General features: G+C 31.5%; 1 protein-coding gene across 1 annotated transcript in view; it reads right to left on the reverse strand.

Moving 5' to 3' along the window:
• Positions 1–6,131: 6,131 nt before the first annotated feature.
• The window catches only part of LOC134707205 (ATP-binding cassette sub-family C member 3-like), a 38,681-nt gene continuing 20,094 nt past the window's right edge, over positions 6,132–24,718 (reverse strand). The window contains exons 13-31 of the mRNA XM_063566787.1: positions 24,244–24,387; positions 23,144–23,234; positions 22,651–22,720; positions 21,420–21,546; positions 20,919–21,095; positions 19,847–20,014; positions 18,985–19,174; positions 18,197–18,326; positions 17,265–17,409; positions 15,705–15,936; positions 15,166–15,476; positions 13,351–13,550; positions 12,208–12,331; positions 11,611–11,712; positions 10,803–10,946; positions 9,960–10,118; positions 9,195–9,361; positions 8,321–8,515; positions 6,132–7,106 (exon numbers count right to left, since the gene is read on the reverse strand). Of these exons, the coding sequence (XP_063422857.1) occupies positions 6,995–7,106; positions 8,321–8,515; positions 9,195–9,361; positions 9,960–10,118; positions 10,803–10,946; positions 11,611–11,712; positions 12,208–12,331; positions 13,351–13,550; positions 15,166–15,476; positions 15,705–15,936; positions 17,265–17,409; positions 18,197–18,326; positions 18,985–19,174; positions 19,847–20,014; positions 20,919–21,095; positions 21,420–21,546; positions 22,651–22,720; positions 23,144–23,234; positions 24,244–24,387 (2,988 nt within the window). The 3' untranslated portion in view covers positions 6,132–6,994. The remainder of the gene's footprint in view (positions 7,107–8,320; positions 8,516–9,194; positions 9,362–9,959; positions 10,119–10,802; positions 10,947–11,610; positions 11,713–12,207; positions 12,332–13,350; positions 13,551–15,165; positions 15,477–15,704; positions 15,937–17,264; positions 17,410–18,196; positions 18,327–18,984; positions 19,175–19,846; positions 20,015–20,918; positions 21,096–21,419; positions 21,547–22,650; positions 22,721–23,143; positions 23,235–24,243; positions 24,388–24,718) is intronic.

Below are 24,718 nucleotides of genomic sequence, written 5' to 3' on the forward strand. Positions count from 1 at the left end.
CAATAATGTTCAGCAAAGTAAGATTTACAAGTAAGTCAACATGACCAAAATGGTCAGTTGACCTCTTTAGGAGTTATTGCCCTTTATAGTCAATTTTTAACAATTTTCATTAAAATTTGTAAATTTTTACTAACATTTTCTACTGAAACTACTGGACCAAGTTCATTATAGATAAAAATAGTTGTAAGCAGCAAGAATGTTCAATAAAGTAAGATGAACAAACATATCACCATCACCAAAACACAATTTTGTCATGTAATGATTCCATCTGCGTCCTTTGTTTAATATTCACATAGACCAAGGTGAGCGACACAGGCTCTTTGGAGCCTCTAGTTTATTATGGGCCCAGTTTTGAAGTTGGTCCAAATCGGGGTCCATAATTAAATTTTGTTTGATTTCAACAAAATTGAATATATGGGGTTCTTCAATATGCTGAATCTAACCATGTATTTCGTTTTTTAATATTTAGGACCGGTTATCAAATTGGTCCAAATTGAGGTCTTAAGGGTCTAAAATTGAAAATTATTTGATTTCTGACATCAGAAAGTTGAATTCTTGGGGTTCTATGATATCCTGAATATAACCATGCATTTAGATTTTGGATATTGGACCATAATAGGTAAATGTTTAATTATTTTTTTTTTATTTTTTAAGTTTAAGTTCTTAGACCACACTCATTGTTTTGTGTCAACTATTTAATCCCAATCCAAATTCAGAGCTGTTTCAAGCTTAAATGTTCTGTCCATACTTACCCCAAATGTTCAGGGTTCAATCTCTGCGGTCGTATAAAGCTGCGCCCTGCGGAGTATCTGGTTATTACATGTGGTTATGAAATACATTTTATTGCAATTTGAAATATTTGTGTTTGTCTCAGCTGGTAGTAATAGGCTAACTATATTTTACATGTGTTATTCCCAAGCCTCAAATTGCTAGAGATTACATTCTAGGAGGAAACTTAACATTACTGTTATGTCCACTGTTCTCCCAAAATTGACATAGGGATAACTAACTGGTTCATGTCAGCCTCACAAAATTTCAGTTGCAGTTTTATCAGGAACTTCTAGGAGTAGTCTCTTTATATTTGGCATAAAGCTGTATCATAATATAAAAAATATAGCCCTTTTCTAGGTAAGAGGCACAATTCTATGAAATTCACAAAACTATTAAAGCTTCCTCTTTTCTGGAAATAGATTACATGAATGTACAAGGCTTTCATATTTATGAATCATTATCAAATACAACATGTTTTAAAAATTTAAGACTGAACTCAATTGTGGCCCCTTTGAATTTAGACAAAAAGCGTCTAAAAACTAGACTATTATAAAATGCTAAATTTGTGAAGAACTCATGGTGATATTACCTGATGAGTGTGCATAGTATTGTAAATAAAACAGCCCATTTTTAAGTTACTAAAGTTATTTTCTTTGGAATAGGTTAATATTTTAAACATATTGTAAAAATGATCAGTTAAGGGGCAAAAAAATGCAAAAAAGCGGTCTCCCTGGGTTTACTCCTTTAGTATATTTTCTAATTTAAACTTAGTTGAACTTGGTTTATTCAATTAATATAACCAGTTAACATTAGTTCAGTCATTATTTTTCTTATATTTTGACTATCACATACTTTTGAAAAGTTCTATTGAAACAGGTCAAAAAATCAAAAAATCGGCAAAATGGCCATCACGCCTATCTTTAATTGTTATTTTATCGGAATAAGGTATCATTTGCCGAGCACCATTTTCTAGCATTTTGTAGATGCATATATAAGCTTCATGAAATATTACATTTTATTGAAAATAAAACATGATCTTACAAGATTCAAGCCTTTAAAAATATACAAATTTTGCTGAATCTGCACTTTTTCAAAACCATGCAATTTCAACCTGTCAGTAGGGGTATTGAGAAATCTCACAACTTTTTGAATTATCATAATTTCCTTTCATTTCAAGTTGTTTGTTAAGATATGTGTTATCATTAAGCTAAACAATTTCTATAAAACAAAACAAAAATCAGGTCAAAATACCCTAAAATAGGCTTAAAATTGCCATTTGTCAGTACAGAAATGGACTATTTTCGAATGTTCGGCATACACAAATAATGGCTGAATATTTTTTCAAAATATTTTGCACAAATAGTTATTACATATAAGGTATCTAAAATACAAAATATCAGCCTGATTGGAATATTTGGGATTTGGACCATTTTGCATGATTTTATCACAGACTGGCTCTTAATATAAAGACATGTGTCAGATTTATGAAGAATAGAGAGTAAAATACAAAACCTCTACTGTGTGTACTTTAAAGTAATTAAGACTATTGGAAAATGTGTATATGCATTAAAGTTTACATGGATGTTTTGGTCACATCACAGTGAAACTTAGTAACCATAAATCAAATGATGTACACATTTTATGGTTGTGACTGAGTTCACTATATTTATTGACACATGTAAGCGTCGAGCGGGCATATTGGCATATCAAGTTTGCATCTTCTTGTTCCCACAATCGTTCAAAATATTCTTTGGAATGTTAGGAGAAGCATCTGAGGATGTTTTGCACAACACACTGGGTTTTATCAACAATAGTGTGTTATTGTACCACTCAGTCTATATCGCCCATATATTGTTTATATTTTGTTTGGTTTTAACTGTGCAACTTTTTATCTTTTTTTATTAGTCGCATGTTGGTTGTTGGTCCGGTATGACGTGCGGTCCATCATTTTTATCATACCAGTTAAATTGTTTTTTTTATATACACTTCAAGCTTTTTAACATTAAGCTTATCAATGTATTCTAAGAGCCACATATTTGGAAAACTGAAGATCGACAAAAAAGTATGAACTCTATTCACACTGAACTTGTATACATGTACATTTTTGTTTAAGGGCCAGCTAAAGCTCGCCACAGGGTGCGGGATGTTCTCGCTGTGTTGAAGGTCCATTTGTGGTCTTGTCTGTTTTCTGTTCTGTGGTCTGGTTGTTGCCTTTTTTACCAATTCCCCATTTTTATTCTCAATTGTATCTGTTCTTGAGGTTTTCTTCGAAGATAGAGTGCTTGGTTCTAGGCAAATAGTGCAATCTTAGATGATTAAGCCGCATAAGATAAGTTTCCACCATAAGGCTTGTCGTTTACCCATCTAGATTACGCCAAAAAGTCTAACACTGTATAAATTATATCTTATATGAAATTACGATAAGGTCGATGTTAACTGTTGTAATATTGATCAACAGAATTGTTATCAAACCTTATGACACACACATATTGTTTCCAAAAATAACATAAATTAAAGTGGCAAATACTGCACTTTTGCAATTTTAAAACATGTCAGAAAATTTTCACAACAATTTTAAGAAATGAAACAGGTTAAATAATCATTACCATCTTACGCTTTATAGTTGTATTTGTATTGATATTCGTAGTTTCGTAAAGTACAACAGAATGGTCATATCTGTAAGTTTGTTAAGAGATTCAGAATAAACCAAAGGCATAAAGCACAAGTCGAAAATGAATTGATAACCTCTTGGATATGGTCTGTAGGTATTTAGTAAAATCTCAATTATATACAAAATTTGGTCCTGGTATCTATGATGAGTTTATTTACAACCACTGGGTCGATGCCACTGCGGGTGGAGATTTATTTCCCCGAGGGTATCACCAGCCAAGTAGTCAGCACTTTTTTGTGCTGACATGAATTACATTGAATGGTTATATTTATAAATTAACTGTTTACAAAATTTGGATTTTTGAAAATCTAAGGCTTTGCTACCTCAGGCATAGCATACCTTAGCTGTATTTGGCAAAACGTTTAGGAATTTCGGTCCTTAATGCTTTTCAGCTTCGTACTTTATTTGGCCTTTGAACTTTTTGGATTCGAGTGTCACTGACGAGTCTTTTATAGCCGAAAGGCGCGTCTGACGTATATACAAAATTTGGTGCTGGTATCTATGATGTGTTTATTTACTGCATTTATACGATTATGTATTTCTGTTTTCATAGTCATTAACGGTCGGCAGAATCAAAACGAGGCATCGTTTCGGTACTAACACATCCCGTCAGTGTGTTTGTATTAGCTTTAATTTTTGCTGGTGTGTTTTGTACGTGTGACTTTTTGTGTTTTTTTGACGTGGCTATGTACTTTAAAAGATCTCGCTTTTATGTTATTGTTCTATTATAATTTTGAAAATACTTTTAACGACAAAATTATTTTACTCACGTAGTGGTATTAACCATATGTGGATTCTTAACAACTTTTGGATAATTTTAAATCTCGGTCTTTTTCTGAAATAAGTTCTAACAAAACTTTTGATTTTTTAACCTTGTATACCACCATTCCCCATATGAAATTATATATTTTTTCTAAAATACATTGATCCACAAAATTAATTTATATTTCTTCCTTTGTGACGTTTACACAGGTGGGGTTCGTGTTGTTTATTCTTTGGTTTTTTATGTTGTGTCATGTGTACTATTGTTTGTCCATTTTTAGCCATGGCGTTGTCGGATTGCTTTAGATATATGAGTTTGACCGTCCACTTGGTATCTTTCGTCCCTCTTTTACAGTTTCTGACGTCAAACTCGCGAAGCAATGAATGTGGTTGTTAAATTTGATGGATGCTTTTAGTTCTGTGTAAAATATTTGTTTGTTTTGAGATTGTTACACAGTGATGACTGCTGTACCCATATTTTGACAATTTTACCTATTTTGTCTGTTTTGTTCACGCATCGTTGTATATATAATGGAATTTGATGCGACTGTCATACATGTGAGAGGTTTAGCGCAAAAAACAAACCAGGTTCAATCCAACATGTTCTACAATTATTTATGACTGTATAAAGTCAGGAATATGACAGTTGTTGTCCATTCGTTTGATGTGTTTAATCATTTGAATTTGCCGTTTGATTAGGGATTTGTATTTTCCTTGGAGTTCAGTTTTTTTGTGATTTTTCTTTTTGCAATCATAAACAGGTTAATTTCATTTTGAACGACTATATTTTCCCCTAAAATAGATACAGCCTTTTGTTACAGTAAAAATATATTATTAATGAACTGAAATGTAAAGTCAAAATACCAACCATTTCAAAAAACGTAAGTATGGGGTGTTGAACTTCGTGGTAGACCATCTTGTGGACTAGCATCGGTTTCGATACAGTAGCTATAATATAATTATTATATACTTAGTAGTAAATACAGATAAATGGTATGTGTAATACAGTCATTGGCAAGCTTGCTGTATCAGCCACCCGTGATGATATCGATATCAGCACGGTTGCAAAAGCTTTATCACACCTTTATTCTGTATGACGTCACGTCATCGATTGCAGTCACTGTTGCAAAGGCTTTATCAAATCCCTAATTTGTATGACGTCATTTTAAACCTCCTTATCTGTATGACGACATGTTACATAAAAAAAACCCAATTACTTGAGGTTTATGTATATAATAAAGTGTATATGATATGGCTTTTTCAATATCACACACCATATCAACCCTCAACCAATATAATCCCTCGAGCAGAGCTCTTGGGATTATATTGGTGTCTCGGGTTGATACGGATGCGATATTGAAAAAGCCATATGATATTCTCTATGTATTATAATAATGGTTTTCTGCTTTGTATCGATCTGACAGATTTTAATTTTTTTCAACTAATTTATTTTTGGTTCTTAAGCTATGCTGTAAAACCACTGTCCGATGTTAAGGGGAAGATTCAGCACTCACAAACATGGCCTGTATGAATAAGAATTCAAATAAGTTAAAATAGTAACTTGCAAGCAAATAATGAATTATCAATGTTTTAGCGCCTTTTTGAAAACTTCGACCACCTTTGACTGCTTAAAGCCATACATTTTTTCACAATTCACCTTTATAACTGTGTAAGAAAACATAATCAAATTGTTTTGGACACCTTTGTTGCAAATGGGTTGATCCTCATATACAGCTTAAAATCAAGTAAAGTCTGCTGACGCCATTGGCATGTGTTCGGGCTTCATTGATTAAAGTAAATAACGTTAATTGTGTTATAATATTTCTTTATTTATAACATAATCAAAACATGTTACTTAAAGAAAAATAACAGAAGAAAAATAACAAATAATTATCAAATACGAATGAGTGATAAGATGTTAAACAACGTATATACAATTCATAAAATGAATTGAGTGTAACACTGCTGCATAAAAGACAAGAAAATACAAGAAACCTGAAATAAAATGAACATTTAAAAAACAAAAAAAGGGATTCTTATCGTTCTTTAATAAAATTTGCATGATTAATAGTGTAACTTTACAACTATTCATATATCCACATGTTTTATGTTTTATAACAGGATAAAAAAACACGGTATCAAATTAAATCAAACATAAAAAGACTAACAAAAACAACTAACAAGATATCAATATAATAACGCTCTCATAATTCATAATATCATAGACATATAATACAATTGTCTCTGATAATATGTATAAAAAAAAAATCAACAAAAAAAATCAGTAAAATGATGCCACCATTCAGCATATGTTTTGAAATGTGTAAGAAATGATAAAACAAATTTGAACAACGTGAAAGATAAGCCAATTTAAAGTATCATTCCATTTATAAATTAAATTGTTCCATAACAGTTGTTAAATGATTTAATTTATTCATGTTAAGAATCTGATATTAATTTTTACACTCAAGAGCACTTTGGTTGACATTCTTTAAATGTGGTCCCACCTATTGTGTTGGAAGGTGTTATAGCGAGAGGTCTCGAACTTTATATCTTTGCATACAGGAAAGTATCGTCGAATTAGTGTCTGAGAAGTCAATAATTAATATCCATACATTTATGAAGATTTTGATAATGTAACAGATTTTCGTCTAAACAAAAGTTCATGTTTATTTCTTTTCGAGTAAAGTTTTAAGAACGTAAAACATATTAAACTCCTTTTTTTTAATTTTGAAGTTTCATATGATTTAAAAATCGAAAAGAAATGTATATGGATTCGAATATTGTGCTTCATATAAGATTGGCCTCTTTCGCTAAGGAATAAAACACTCCTGCCTTGTTTTGTAGCAGGGTTTCGGGCGTATCAAATTCAGCTATAATACCATCATCCATAACCATTATTCTGAAACAAAATAACATGGTGATCAAGAAATGACTGCAATTTGTTGAACCTTAATATAAATTTTATCTTGAGTTAATTTCTGATTTTTGACAATTTAACTTAATCAGTTAATTACATCTAATAGTAAGGATACAACTCATAGCATTTAAGGTGTGTCCAAGGGTTTCCTTTGTCTCCCGAAATTGCAACAGCAACTTCTGGGAGAACGGTATAGCATGTACAGATAGTACAATGTGTACACAAATAGAAATTTATATCGTCTATGTAAGTTCAAATATCAACATCCTGAAACGATGAGGACTCTGGTTTGAAAACTGTAAAACAAGTTGTTGAACTGGAACGGGAACCAATCTTTGAGAATGTTGTATATTGTGTATTTAACATACACATTATTGTAATCATTTCGTTATAATCAAACTATAGATCTGTTACCACCCCTTTCAAATGTAGAACTTTCCTACATGCTCGCCAAACTGACTGATAATTATAAGAATATACTAGCTTATTTATCATTTCATATTATCAATATTAAATCAAATTTTGAAAAATATTTCTGGTACATGTGGCAAGTTTCCGTTACATCTCGGAACTTTCCATTGGCAATAGAAACCGATAATTTCTAATGATAAACAAATCAGCTCTCTTCTTGCGTTACACTCTATGATTCAACTATCGTTATAAACTAATTTTCAACTTTCGCATTCGATCACCACTGATGAATGTTTAGTAAACGAAACTAGCGTTTGGTGTATTAAATATTAATCCTGGTATCTATGATGAGTTTTTTTTTTATTACAACGGTAACTTAAGGAGAACTTTTTCGTAATCACATCAATTAATTTCAATGCAGAAACATTCTACTTTTATAAAAATAGTACTCTCTTATTATTCTAATAAAAACCTGTAACACGTAGTTTGCTGAATTCAGTTGTGGACACATAAAGTAGTGATTATAAGCTAGAGCAAAAATCCAAAAAGTTGACCATGACATTTTACTTTTACCTTCATCTTCAGTTTGAAATAATACTGTACTGTTATTTAATGTGTTAAGCTCGAGTTTTGGTAATGGGTCAACCAAAAGGTAAAAAGTTGTGCAAAGTTTCACCAACATATTCAAAGTTATAGAAATATTGTCTCTTTGGTTTTTATAATGTGGAACACTTACTAACATGCTGGATGAGTACGCTTATATAAATATCTTGATACTACCATACCTGTCATAATCTATCACTGTATTTATCCGATGAGCTATAGATAAAACCGTGCATTCAGAGAAATGCGATTTTATTGTTTGCTGAATAATCTTATCAGTGTCCATGTCCACTGCAGCAGTTGCCTCATCTAACAGCAGTATTTTTGTTTTATGCAGTAACGTCCTGGTCAAACATAGTAATTGACGTTGCCCAACGCTATAAATATCAGAAAAAAAAACATGATTGAAACTAGAATCAATGAAAGAAAAAACAGAATATGAATCAGCTGCTCCAACTAGTAAAGAAATTGAATGTAGCACGGTGTAACCCTTAGTTTAGTTAAAATACAAATGAAATGACAATATAACATATTCCTTTGAATTATGAATAACATATAATTTTACTGTCTCTACGCAAAACAAGATTTACACCCGAATTAGATTCCTTTTTGTGAGTATCGAGAAAAACAAAGTATAAGCTTTAGCAAATTTGGGGGGTCAGCAGCAGAAGGACAGCAACCAAACCGAAATAAAAAAATAAAATTTATAGATGTAATATAACAATGGACAAGATTTTCCGAGTCTGACAGGAACAATAAAATCTAACAGACTAGGAAGATCTTGCATTTTAACACAACAAAGTTCTGAAGTCCAAAACATTTTGTTGTATATATTGGGACAGGCATACAAAATAAAGGCGGGTTAAACTAGTACTTAGAACATTCTTCTTCAATTTAGATAATTGCAAAATAGTAAGAATATAGGAAAATGAAGATTCAAAACACTTCTTAATCCTATAAAAATGATATTATAGACATAACGAACACACAAAAAAACCCAACCAATAACATACTAAATAATACTGATTATTAATAGTTTGGTGTATATATACAAACCTTAGATCTCGTCCACTTTCACCTACTTCTGACATCAAATCGGCATATTGAGAAGTTATGAAACTTTTTAAATTTGAATACTCTAATGCTCTCCAAATTTGCGCATCTGTAAATTTGCTACTTGGATCAAGGTTTGTTCTCAATGACTCAGAAAATATCACTGGATCCTTTTAAAAAATACAGAAAATTCTATAATAACGCTTATTATGCGAGTTACCTTGTGAAACAATTTCCTAAAACACCATCTTAAATAAATGTGCTCTCCGGTTGATTATCTATTTATAGATTTTTAGTAATTGAATAAGTTTTCATCATCATTAAAAGAGGGGCGAAAGATACACGAGGGACAGTCAAACTCATAGAACGAAAATAAACTGACAACGCAATAGCTAAAAAAGAAAAAGACAAACAGACAAATAATAGAACACAATACACAACATAGATAATATAAAACCTGCCATGTATTTTCTCCCAAGAACCCAAAAAATTTTAGATGAGGAAAAAATTAAGACAATATAAGACCAAAATACTATAAATCCCCCCAAAAGAGATACAAAATATTCAAAGCAAAGAACAACCTGAAACACACAAACAAAAATGTGTTTATTCATAAACGTGATTATTTGCGTTTCTTTGAATTTCTATAACGTTTGGCTATTGCATAATCTTAACTCAACTTAACTAATCATCAATGTACTCACAAATACTTTATTTTAGCTAGAGAAATAAAGCTTTTTTGCATACATGTTGGTTAGTTTACCATACCTGAGGTAAAATAGAAATTTTCGACCTAAGATCATGCAATCCAATAGCAGCTATATCAAGTCCATCAATCTTGATACAACCATCAACTCTCTCTATTAGTCTGTAAAGTGACATTGTTAAAGACGACTTTCCTGCTCCTGTGCGTCCGACCACGCCTATCTACAAATTTATAAAATATTCAATATGTTAATTATGCAAGAAATATACGGAGAGAAAGCATTACAGGAACTCACAAAAAGTTAATAAACATTTAATAAACAAGGTTAATCCAGAAAAACGGTCGGGACACATGAAATATATATGTTTTCTTTCTTTTTTATATTGTCATTGCAAGTTAATGTTAACTCTCAATCAAATTATTTTAATGATCTTTAATCACCTAAGATAAAAAAAAAAAAAATGACCGGCAAAAATCTATATTCTGAAATGTACAGTTTGTTAATATGTTGGCGAGTTATAGCAGCCATTTTTCATTAACGCTACAATGAGTATAATGGCAATACCCCCAATGAAGCTATATCTCTAAGCGTGTCAACACTTCCGACAGTCCGGCCACATCATTGAAAATATTTTATCGCATGCAAGTTCAAGTGATTGCACAGTATCTTTACTAGAATGATGCCTAGTAGGAATATCAGGAAAAAGTTTAAATAAGGGAACCAAATGTATGTTATTCCACTGGCATCAATAAGAAGACGTATACTTCCAATTTCGTGAAGTAAAGTTTGGTTACAACAATGTAGCAATCAAAGGCAGCAATTGTATAAACGTTTACATTAAAAACACAAGGATTTTAGCATATGAATATCGTCAGGGATCAGTTAACTTGAACAAATATCTTACCTTTTCCCCAGGCTTTATGTTACAGCTAACACCCCTCAATACTAAGTCCAACCCTTCTCTATAACAGGTCTTATAGTTCAAAAACTCAATTTCTCCATTTGCTGGCCAGTCATCAACTGGCCTTTTGTTGCCTATCCATGTTGCCTATAAATATATTCAACATTTTCAACATTTCTGATTGACGTTTTTTTCCACACAAAGTGAATGTCACGGACAATCAAAATATCTAAATAAATAATTCAATCACTTATTTCAATAAATGAACATTTTCTAGAAACTCTGACGAGATCACTCCTGTTAAGTCATTGCAGTGGGACCATAAATGGCACCAGTGTTATTCGTGCCTATAACTCAGAGGAAAGATTTAGAAAACTCAACAAATGCAGTCGAGACAGCTTTCAGTAAATTAAGGAAAAATCAAATAATTAAAATTCAAATCTTGTACCAGCCTGCTTGTTAAGTTTACATGCTTTCTGTCTTATGTCTGATCAAGGCAGTCATACATCACGATCCAAAATAACTTTCACCAGTCATAAAGTCTGGTAATCAAGCTAACCAGCTGTAAATGTTTATAATGTATTTATCTGTGTATATGACAGTTAAGTTCATATTCAACAGTTCAACAGCTACTGTTATCGTATAGGGTTTTGCGCAAATACATCATTAAAGAAAAAAGAAAACGCAAACTTCCTCATATAAAATTTACCAACACGTACATGATTGATTAAGTTGGACAAGATAATATCTAAAATTCTTGTATCTGATTAAAAACTTCATTTCATCTATACAAAAAATCCATAAAAAGTACCTCTGGTTGTAATTTGCTGTATTCATCAACCCTTTCCATTGATATAATATCCATTTGTAAAATACTGACAGTCTGTACAACAGCATTCATGCTTACTATTATCTGCAGAAAAATATTACAATTTAAACAACTTGATAGTAACGGGTACATACAAACTAAAACAGAAAGCTGGTAACAGTCCTGCTCAAATTGCACATATATTGTGAAAAAATATTTATCATTACAGGGTTAACAAGAATGAGACCATATTACACGGATGCCCCACTCCCAATATCATTTTCTATGTTCAGTGGATCTTGAAATTTGGGCTCTAAACTGTAATTGGGCATAATATTAGAAAGATCATATAATAAGGTACATGTGTACTAAGTTTCAATTTGGGACAGACAGACGGACGAACGAATGGACGGAAGAACGGACACACAGACCAGAATACATAATGCCCCCCCCCCCTACTATCGTAGGTGGGCATACTACATGTGTGTGCTTAAAGTAAAAAATAGTTCGTGTACCTTTTACTGACTTTTTCATCTCAAATATTGGTAAATAATTTTTAAAACCAAAACCATTATTTATATGTTGAAAAATGTTGCTCACCTGTAATGCATATGTCAATGACAGGCCAGCATCTGCCCCAGAAAGAGATGTTGAGAGAACAGCAAAAAGTGCAGCAGCTAAAACTACCAAGTTTCCAAACGTCTGTATTCTCATTCCAATCCATCTAAAATTACAATTATCTATTTCGAAATGGCCTTTAACAATTAGGCTAATTATCTTTTAACACTTTCTCATCCATCAATAGAGAAGAGCTTACGAATTCTGAAAGGACAAGGCCGCCAGATGCAAATAATTAATAAATATAACTTATCTTTAATATTCATCACAAGGATTTAGTACGTTTTATAAAAATTTATTGGCTCTCATAGATTACAAGAAGTTTCTATTGAAAGCATGAAAACAGATCATTAGGCGTTATCTGCTCTGCAGGTGGACGGTTTCTTTCAATTAATGAAACTAAAATATTTTAAATTTTAAATTACAATTGATAGAGCAAATATATTCCAGTTAAGTTGACCCTTGATGCAAAAAGATAATGGCATTCGACCAAACAAAGTGAATTCAATTTCTCATTTCATATTATTTGTCTTATAACTACACGTAACTTTGGCGTTTGTCTTATACCTTACACGTAACTTTGGCGTTTGTCTTATACCTTTCACGTAACTTTGGCTTTTTTCTTATAACTACAAGTAGCTTTGGCGTTTTTCGTATAACTACAAGTAAATGCGACTATAAAACATAGGCAAGCAAGATCTGTCAACCCTTCCGGAGAACTGGAGATCTGTGGGGTTTGTACTGCTCAGTCTGCAGTTTCCTTATGTTGTGTTTTGTGTACAATTGTTTGTCTGTTGTTTATTTAGCCATTTAGATATCAGCTTTTTTTTTAATTTGAATGTCCCTCTGGTATCTTTGTACACTGTTGTATCCAATGTTTTTCTTTTATTTATATATTCATGCAATACTTATGATTGTCACAATGAAAAATAAATAAGCTAACACAGTTTGATCTTTATTAAAATGAGGTAATCGCGAGACGCTCATCAGTTATTGATGCACCACATATGTAGAAGTGATTTTAATCAGGTTTATGATGCCAATATTACAATTATTTTGAAATTCCACAAGATAAATTATACAAAGTACACAAAGCTAGTATTACAACTCTAGAAATATACTGACCCCATTCCAGTGTTTGCGGCAAAATAAAATGATGAGTTCAAGTCCAACCGTTTGTAGACTTCATCGATAAACCTTTCCTCTGAGTTATAGGCACGAATAACACTGGTGCCGTTTATAGTCTCACTGTAATGGCTTAACAGGAGTGATCTCGTCACCGCCTCTGTCCTTTTTAATTGTCTGGATGTAGGCAAATAGAATTTCTAAAAAGAAATACATATTGACAGAGTTAACCAGATACAACCGATAGTATTCATATTTCAATTTTCCTTTCATTCTCATATACTAGTGTGATTTACAAGTCTGTCGCACATATTTTAAACCTGTTTTTTTCCGACAAATTTACAGAACAGTTGGCCTATGTGTTCCATACTTCATGTCATAGTTGTTGTACTGTCTTACCCTTCTTTTTTTTTTTAGAGTACTCGTAGTAATTGACAGAAAGCTCACAAAGTCCACCGGACCACCCTTTTTATGTTTCTATTGATGTAAGACTATTATAAGTTTTTGTAACTGTATACTCATGTAGCAATATATAAGTTCTAGCTTGATTTATTACTCAAAAGTTTGTTTTCGATTTAAGTTCAAAAAGTAAAGTCTGCTGTCGACTCATTTAATGACAAATATAGAGAGGGAGTTAATAAACGGCGTAGGTTAATTCTTTATTTTGACTCGGTTTATTGACAAACGCATTTAACATGAGCTCTAGTAAACTTTTTATCGTGTCCGACGTTTTTAGACATTTCATAAATAAAACAATTAGTATGCCTTTGTTTTAATTCAAAATTGAGTAAACAAAAATATGAATAAATAAAACTAAAGTGGATAAGTAGGTACCAGGATTATAATTGATACACCAGACGCGCGTTACGTCTACATAAGACTCATCAGTGACATTCAGATCAAAAAAGTTATAAACCCCAACAAGTATAAAGTTGAAGAGCATTGAAGATACAAAATTCCAAAAAGATGTGCCAAATATGGCTTCGGTGATCTAATCCTAGGATTAGAAAATCCTTAGTTCGGGAAAAAAAATTGTATACAATAAAATTGAGAATGGAAATGGGGAATGTGTCAAAGAGACAACAACCCGACCAAAATAAAAAAACACAACAGCAGAAGGTCACCAACAGGTCTTCAATGTAGCGAGAAATTACGTTCGGATACTTCGAGTGAAATTTTTATTCTTATCTTTATTTCGCAACAAAGGCTGATTGTTTACTCACATATATATACAAAACATTTTACATATTGTTAAGTTAAAATCCTCATCCTTATTAAAAAGTACACTATTAAACAGAACATACAGAATCCCTTGCTCAAACAACCGGTGTCGCTGGGTTTATTGAGAAATGCAAAGCAGTATCATCGTTCTGTGAGCGGGAACTGGCGTTGTGTAGATGGCATTTAAAATTATTTTTATTAAAACTAACTTTGAAGTAAATCATATCAAAAGAACTGAACACCCGTACAGGTCATAGTGATGATAACTTTATAAGATAGGATATATAAATTCTTAAATTTATCGAACGGGTAACGTTTAATTACCAAGAATTGCTACTTTGATTTACTAATTGTTCGTCATTTATTTTGAATTTGTATTTTCAAGATCTTTTTATCTTCAATACATGATTTTTGGGGTGTTTTTTATTTATCTTCTTTTCGCATATTTTTATTGTAAAAGGGTGACAATGTTTAGAGACACCAATCCACTTCAAAACTATGGATGCTGGTAAAATACAGCTATAGATAGAGGTTTTGTCCATATAAATGAGCAATGATCATAGCGTTTACTCTCCAAAACAAGGTTTAACTTACTATAATTACAACGTATAAAACTGCTACAGGAGCGATAACAACCATCACCAATGGGGTCTTCATGACTATCACTATCATAGTAGCAATCAGAGTTGATAGGGAAATAATAAAAAAATTACAGATACGAGGAAATCTGTCATCTAATATATCGATATCACCGGAAAATCGATTTATGATTCGTCCTGTAGGTGTTGTATCGAAAAATGACATCGGTGATCGGAGAATGCTGCTCAAAACCTTTGAATGAAATCTATTTGTTCCATGTATGAAACCGTTTACAATGAAACCTTGAAAAAGTATAAAACAAATTCCTGAAAAAGATTAGAGAATAACATTAGACATATAGTTATTTAAAAACATACGCACGATATTCACAAATTGTTAATTTTATTCATTTTCAAAAACTTAGATATGACAATTGACTTCATAATATGCTAAATAAAAATGTTTTATAATAGAGAAATGTTTTCAAACAATAATGATTATTTCTCAAAGAGAGTTTGTCAAAATACGAAAAATGCAATGTGATAATGTCATACCTTGTAATATTCCAATCAAAGCATAAAATCCAAGATAGTAAGTTTTTTCTTCATAGTAAAAGTCGGTGTTCCAATTTGAAACATTCAATAAATACAAATTAGATGTCCAGTATGTAATCCAGATATTTGAATATATTCCTAAGCCTTGGTATACACACAAGAAAATAAATGCCATAATTGTAATTAATACACCCATTGACTTGATGTAAGTGAGAATGACTGCTAGCTTTACCTAAAACAAAATACAAGAATTGATAAATTTGCAAGTCATCAATTATGACAAGAGCATGTTTAGCACTTATATTTGTAAATATACGAAACTATCAAAGTGTTTTGGTCTTTTTATTATAATTGAAACAGACAGAGTTAACCAGAAATCTGAATTGGTATTATCGAAATATCTTTTCTCATAAGCTCGACAACAGTTTCCCTTTTATTTAAATATTAGATTCTTGTGATTTTTATCTTAAATGTTGAAAGCCATTTTAGATCAAGGCCTTAACTAAAAGTATCATGTTATCTTAATAACATTAACGGTATTAATTTTTATTCACCAGATGCGCATTTCGACAATACATGTATCTTCAGTGATGCTCGTGGCGAAAATATTTAAAATAACTTTCATTTAAAAAAAAAGTCCATGAAAATAAGGCTAAGATCAAATGAACCTTACCAGACGGACATATACACTGTGGTGGTTTTTTTTTTAAAGACACCTAATATGACAAAAGTTTAAATCGAAGAAATGAGGTCACATCGCATTGAAAAAGGTGGAATGGTAGGATGATTATATCTTCATTCATGAATAGTCCTAAGCATTTACTAAAAGAAACACATTTAATTAAGAAACATCTGAAAATTCATAACATAAACTTTTTTCAATAAGCAAACTTTAATGAATTGATAAATGTTTTGTCCCTTACTTATGACTTTTCTTTTTTGTACTATAGTTTTTTAAATCCGAATATTGAAAATTAAAAGCTAGTTAAAGAGCTTAAATATCGATGACTAATCTTGGATCAGATACAGTTTTGCTTATTTCAATATTAATTTTATCTTATCAATTAAAGGCAACAGTAGTATACCGCATTTCGAAATTCATAAATCGATTGAAAAAAGAGGGTTTTAAACAAAAATTGAGAGAACACATCAAATATAAGATGAGAAATACAACACATACGAAACACAACATTAAAATGTAACACACACAGAAACGAACAATACTATAACAATAGCCATTTTCCTTACTTGGTACAGGACATTTTAAGAAAACGGTGGGTTAAACCTTTTTTTTTTGGCTAGCCGAAATTAAAACGACGGAAACGATCAGCAAAAACTAGACCATCGAAAGCTGAAAAAAATAGTCCAGTCTTGGTGGCCGAGTGGTCTAGAGCGCTGTACACAGTGCAGGCGCAGTTGTCTCGATATCTCATTTGCACGAGTACGAAACCCAGTGAGGGGAGAACAAATATTTGCTTCTGCAAAGTTGCTAATTCAAGATAGCTATGCTGATATTGAGAGGAATTATATTACATGTTTAATGTATAATTTGATGCATACCGATCCTTTTTCAGATGTTTCATCTTGTACTAGCACGCCATCTTTTTTAGATGGTTTTGCTGTTTGACTTTCTAGTTTCTCTGGTGATCCACAATCTTTTGACAGTTGTCTTTTAAGCTTGCGACTGTTTTGTCTTGCTAAGGTCCTAATTTATCAAGAAATTAAAAATCATCAGATCATTTCTAAATGAATATGGCTTAGTTGTCACCAAAATTAACTACTAAATCAAAATAAACTGCTGAATCAAAATTAACTACTTAATCAAAATAAACTACTAAATAAATTAAATCAGGACTTCAGGTTCAAAAGCATCTCAAAACATTAACGTGTTCTAAGAAAATAGCATTCCAGTGAACCAAAATAGAGAGTTGCATAATATTATTTATAAAATAATGTAAGCTAGACTTCAGTTAGATATGCCCGTCCGATGCGTATTAAAATATTCACTAGGTTCCCCCGATTTAAACATTTCATACAATTTTCGTGAAGTTTTATGCAATGTTTGTTGTTTACTCAGTGTTCAAGGGTTCATGCCAATTCAGGACAAGTAATACGTTCAAATCACTGATGTTATTCCACAGTGTGTGGATAGATGGATGGAGAGAAGTTGTATACCATACTATATTACGTTTGTCACAGGTGTATACAATTTGTCGGATATTTTTTTCAATATCGAATGGGAGCCTACTTTCGACAATCTTAATACGAGTTTTTTGTAGACAATGTATCTAACTATAATCACGTAAATGTGTTTCGTGTGAACAAAATGTCGTTAACTTGACCGGTAAAGTCTCAAATCATGATTGACACATTTGAACAGTTTGAAATAAGTATTATTACATCAAACTAAGATGTAAATTTTAGAAGAATTGCTTGAATTGTTTTTTTATAACAATTCTTAAAACATATTCCATGAAATAAAAACCATCTACCTTCGTGACTTTGAACGCTGTGTTTTATTTTCGTCGTCTGACATAACACAGTCGGATGTTATATAATCAGACATCCCTCCATCAGAAGTAACAATTACTCTCTCGAACATTTCATCTTTAATTTGCTGAACTGTCAAATAAAGGAAAGTAAATTTGAATATGTTTTTAAATTGTACTTCTTACTTATTAATGTTACCTACTTGAAGATTGTTGTTACAGTCTGAACGATAAATAAATTAAACTTTTTTGAATTCACGGAAACATAAAAATAATTGAAAAATGTTGTTGAAGTATAATAGTATATGATATGAACTCTTAAATAGTCAGTCTTGAAGGCATTGATTTGTTTCTCTATTTTAACCCTGCAAGTGACCCAAAATACAAAGAAAATTGGCTCTATCTCTTCGTTTTTATTCAAACTCTAGACGTTAAATAACCAACAATCAATCAATCAATCAATCAATTTTCAAAACACAATCAACCTTATTCAGTTTAAATAAAAGGACTTCGGGCAAGACCGTATGTCGCATTTAAGAATAAAAAAACGAATATATATATATCCATAAGACACACTATCACATTTCATTTTCACTAAACCATGATATGTTGGGTAAACCCCTGATTGTGGCGTATTATTTTCAGTAAAAGGGTCTCTTTAACAGCATTATAATAATCGACGTGGGTACTATATGTCAAAGATTGTGTGAGCAAATTTACGATTATGTAAGGAAATATCGTAATACTATTGGGCAAAATATAAGCTTTATTTCGCGTATTCGTTCACTCACATTCAGTGTCGTCTCCGTCTTCTGATGTGTCTTCGTCTACAAGGTACTGCATCAAAAACCGGGAAAAAGGACCATTATTGCTGACTAAGCGTTCGTATGTTCCATGCTCAGAAATTTTACCATTGTCCATCACTATTATTTCATCAACCTTTGGAAGCCATTGCACACCATGTGTTACAAAAATTCTCGTCTAAAAAGAAATATCTTTCATTTTGAGTATTCAATCGTATTTCATACATACCACCTGTTTTTTTTTATAGAGCTTGTTTTAGTATTTATCTGACTAAATACACTTCACCGTACAATGCATCCATATTATAGATAAATATACTATTATTTGTCTATTGGTCTTTAATATTTACACATCTTTTGCAACAATAATTAAAATGATGACAAATTAACAGATCATTTTACATATGTACCACAATTCAACATTGAAATTATAGGTAGGAAAGGCTTCCCAATTTTTTTGACGCGATTGCTGGTTTCAAAAAACATTATTCATTATTCTGATTACGTTTTTTATGATATTCATATCGCTGATATCCTTCAAACTTAATCGTTTCGTCTTTGAAAGCGAAAACCCAATTGCACATTCAAGAATGAACTGAAGTCAAGACCGGTGTTTTAAAGTTCAGCTTGAATGATAATTGTTAAATAAATCAGTGTATGTGTTTCTTTTATATTCATTTTCAAAATTGGTGCATGAAAGAATAATAATGATTCAACGAATTTAAATTAAGTCGTGTGTAAACTTTAGTTGTTGAGACTCTCGCTTTTTGTGCAAATGTGGACAGTTGTCTCATTTGCAGTCATACCACATCTACTTATTTTAATTAGATATAATTACAAATAACATTACCTTATTTTTGAGCATTCCATGGGGACCAATAACTTTGTCGAATAAATCTTTACCAACATGGGAATCAACAGCACTAAGAGGGTCATCCATCAGGTATATGTCAGAATCACAATAAACTGCTCTAGCCAGATTTATGCGTTGTTTTTGGCCTCCACTGACATTTATTCCCTAAAAATACATACATTATCTTTATCAGAGTTACAAAATCTTTTATTCCTTGATTTTGATAAAAAAATAATATATATCTATACTTTTTATATTCTTAATTCATTTATCATAAAACATGAAAGACAATATTTGAAATCCTACAAAAACCGTACCAAAACATACATCAAAACCATACAACAAACAAAAAATTCAGATGGTCTGACTTGCACAATGCAATATTTTATTACTTATTTTTTTTTATTTCTTTCATTTAGTTCTCGCTGATGTCCCAACCCGTTGCCTTCTTCTTGTAGTTGATGTATTTCCCTAGGTTTTAGTTTGCAACCCGGATTTGTTTTCTCTAATTCGATTTGTGACTTTTGAACTGCAGTATACTACTATTGCCTTTATCTAAAACACATCTCGTTGTGCACAAAATAGTTATCAAATTGTAAGGAATACCGCAGAAAATATAAAAGTTTTCTGCTTAATTCAGCCTATACTTACTGTTATTTTGAAGAGTGAATAGAAATGAAAAAGTAGTTTGTAGAATATGTGCTAAAACGAAGAAAACAACACTCATATAAATATCATGCGTCCGAAGATCTTTTTTAATTTATGTTTAAGGACTTTCCAAGCCAAATAATTGCAAGCTAAGGACGTACAAGAACCAACCAGTTGAGATGTTACATGACCAAAAAGGACATAAAATTATAACCTAAAAAATCTAAGGTGGTCAACTTAATTTGAGGTAGTTCAATATCTTTAAAAGTTTTATATTTTTAAATATTTAAAAAAAGGTTTGTTGATAATCATGTTACTGCTAGTTCATCCGCAGTGTTATCGACCCAGTGCTGTAAAAAAATAATAAGACAACATGTAACAAATTGCATTTGTCAATCAAAATAGCTTTCATAAAACTCACCCTTTCCCCTAATTCAGTTTCATCTCCACCAGGGAGAATTTTAAAATCTGTTCTCAAGCAGCAGTTTTTAATCACTTTTCTATATTTACGATCAACAAATTCATGTCCATATAAGATATTATCTCTGATTGTAAGGTTTTGTATCCATGGTTCCTGTGAAACGTAAGATACTGAACCCTGAAAAGGAAACAAATAAACAGTAAGATATATAAACGACATGAGAAGGAAAGAAACGAACCTAATAAATGTAGCAATTGATTGCGACTTACATTTTTTGATATAACAAAAATCATAAATTATTTGTTTTGTTTTGCGTTGCTAAGCCTAAGGGAAAAAAATATCTACCATAGCAGCTTAAAAGAAAACAAAATCATACAAACTCTTTCACATTGATTACAGATATTGAAATCATATATTTTAAATACAAGTTAACATTGGTTTCCTGAGTTGGTGGTATTCTTTGGGAATATCAGTTAACTTGTAAAGTTCTAAAGGTATTACCTGTACATGAACTTCGCCTTCTAATTTCTCCATCTCACCAAGAATGCTGGATAACAACGAGGATTTCCCGGACCCAACAAGACCTACCACTGCTACAAGTTTTCCATGTCGGATTTTTGTATTCAAGCTAGATAAAGATATATTCTATTATTTTCAGAAATATTTTATACACAGTATTAATTTTATATCGTACAAAGCAATAACTTGACAAATAATATATATATTTAATTATATATGAAAGTTCATGATATGTACACAAATATCAACAGAAATTAATACTATTTCAATTAGATGAAGTCATATTGTATTGACAAATATTTTGAGAGGCCTTTGATAATGTTAACTTGTTTCAAATAGCAATATAACAACATAAAATCTGACACGTTTTTTTTTTATCAAATAATGTTCAAAATTAACAAGGTGAATAATAAAGAGTGACCACAACATCAAGTCTAATTAAAGTTTTAATAATTGAACAGAATTATCAATGGAATGATACCACCAGGAGGATCAGACATATTGTTTAGATATTCCATCGTCAAAATTTAATTTGTAGAAAGAAGCAACTTTTTTTGTAGACGGATCAGCGACAGACATAGAAAAAATATACCATTTTGTCAAAATAATGGAATTGTATGTGACTGTCGTACAAGTGGGAGATTCAGTTAGCTATAAAACCAAAATTAGTCCAATATATTCTACATAAGAAATGCCTGTCTATTCATTTGATGTGTTTGAGCTTTTCATTTTGAAATTTCTTTTTTTCCGTTTTGAATTTTTTCTCGGATTAGGTGTTTAGTAATATATTTTTTTGTATTGTTATTATCACGATTTGGTTGATCAATACGATGTCTCAACTCACAAGCGACACCAGTAAAATTGGTTGATCTGACATTTTATCGAGCTTGTTCTATTCACTCTGTTGACATGTGGACCGTGAACTCGTGTATTCATAGCAGGGGCACGTGCGTAGAAGGATACTTCACTGTCAATGTACCCAGTCTAGTTCCTTCACGAAATTATTGGATTCCCTCGTGTGATTTATTTTTATCGTGATTTGCATCTTCCTTATCAATTTACGAGGTTTCAACGTCGGCATTCATCTGTCGCTTTAATCTTTAAAGCTTTACATAAATATATTTAGTAATAATTATTGTATAAAACTCTCAGCGGAAGTATTGTGTTCTAACTATCCTTAATTTATTAAAGTGATAATTGTTCTGTTACCTACCCTGAAAGGGCTACTTGATTGCAACCTCTGTCCCATGTAAACTTCCCGTTACTAAAAGTGATAGCAAATTCTGAAACAAAAATGGGAACGTAAAATAGTTGGAGAAAAACAGCCCTGGTTATCATATATTATATAATATGATCTTCGACTGGTTATACGAAAAGTGTAGAATTATTAGCCTGGAAAATTATTGAAAATTTAGACTTGGAACTGCAACACTTCTACAGAAAAAAATGGTATTTTGATAATAATTTACTTTGTTGTTTTATTATTGCGGGATTATTATGTACTTCTATTCTGAAAATGAATGGTGTGACTATGTATACATTTAACTATAAATGGGAAGGGTCAACTTACTAATATATTAAAACGAATATTACTGATTACTGTGGTTACTAATGAATTGGTGGAATTTGTAATACTTTGACGGCAACACGTCGGAACTATGTGAAAACCGAAATAGCTGAAATTATTGTCATAACCTGCCACTTGCCTGAATTCGGAGGAGAGTCTCCATGACATTTATAGTTATCTATTTCGGGTGATTGGAGGAATTTCCCTATTCTTCTTATTGACACTGATGCCTAAAATACACATACACATTCATCAATATATTCATGTTATAAACTGTAATTAAAAGAATAAGACACACACATACACACATGCTAGTGATATCGAGCACTGTATATTGAATCTTTAGGCTAAACAATGAAGAAATATATCGCAGTTGTCGTAAGTAGAGGTGTGTATCATGGAAAATTGGAATTGGTTCACATAGGAAATCAAATTATGGTAAAACTAAAGGCTACACTATACACGGCCCTCAAGTTGGTAAAGGTATATGCACATCTAGGTTTTTTTTTTTTTTAATGTAAACTTTTAGGTTAAAGTATAACGATATATATTGGTTTACATGACATTTTATCATAACAGATTTGTTTTTGCTTTTCTAGGTAATAAGGAGTAGAGAATGACAACGTGCAATAAACCTTCTTAAATGCGACATAATGTAAAGAACTAAATTTCTTACTGGCTTTGTTGGATGGTGGTGTGTTTAAGTTGTTGACTTACGGTAACAAATAGTTATTCAGATATGCCAACTTTACTATACAAGCGATGCAATCAAATACCTGAGCATTTCCACCAAGGATAATCGATAACAATAACTTGATCGAGTCCACCAAGGATACGCGGAAGCACTTACCTGATCAATTTCACCACGGATTGTTTTTGGAGAAGACGTTACTAAGTTGTAAAACTTGTGTCTAATCCATTTGTAATTTTGAACAATAAAATATGTTTAAACTAAACCACGTATAAGCGGTAAATATTACCTGAGCAATTCCACAAAGGATAAGCGGTTAAAATTACCTGAACATTTTTACAAAGGTTAATCAGTAAAAATTACCAGAGGGATTCCATCAAGGATAAGCGGTAACACTTACATGAGCAATTTCCCCAAGGTTAAACGGTAACAATTGCCTCAGCGATTCCACCAAGGTTAAACGGTAACAATTACCTGAACAATTTCACCATGGATTAGCGGTTAAAATTACCTTAGCAATTCCATAAAGAATAAATGATAACAATTACCTGAGCGATTCCACCAAGTGTAAACGGTATCACGTTCAAAGGAAATTTCAAGATATTGATTATGGACAATGCAAGAAAGGCATTCTTTGCTGTATATGGTTGATGTGACACAAAGGTAAATATAAGCAACATGAACAAATTCATCTGAAATTAGAAATTTGTATTCCTTATGGATACAGTGTAATACGCACATATGAGAAATGGGTAAATATAAAAAATGAAAATAAATGATGGTTTTCAACCACTTAACATATTCAGTATTAACGTATTGTAATTAACATTCTACACATATTGCAATAAAGACTCGTGCATACAAAATAGCACATACCGAAGGAAAAAGAAATATTAAAAGGCAATATTCGAAGGCTTAAAAGATCATCAAACAATCATCGTAAGTGTTGCAATTGAAAAACGTTCTGAAACAAAATATTAACGATGAATGTATCTGTATTTGTTCATAGTTATTAAAAATATT

The sequence above is a fragment of the Mytilus trossulus genome, chromosome 2 (genome assembly GCF_036588685.1).
Source record: "Mytilus trossulus isolate FHL-02 chromosome 2, PNRI_Mtr1.1.1.hap1, whole genome shotgun sequence".
Taxonomy (NCBI): Eukaryota; Metazoa; Mollusca; class Bivalvia; order Mytilida; family Mytilidae; genus Mytilus; species Mytilus trossulus.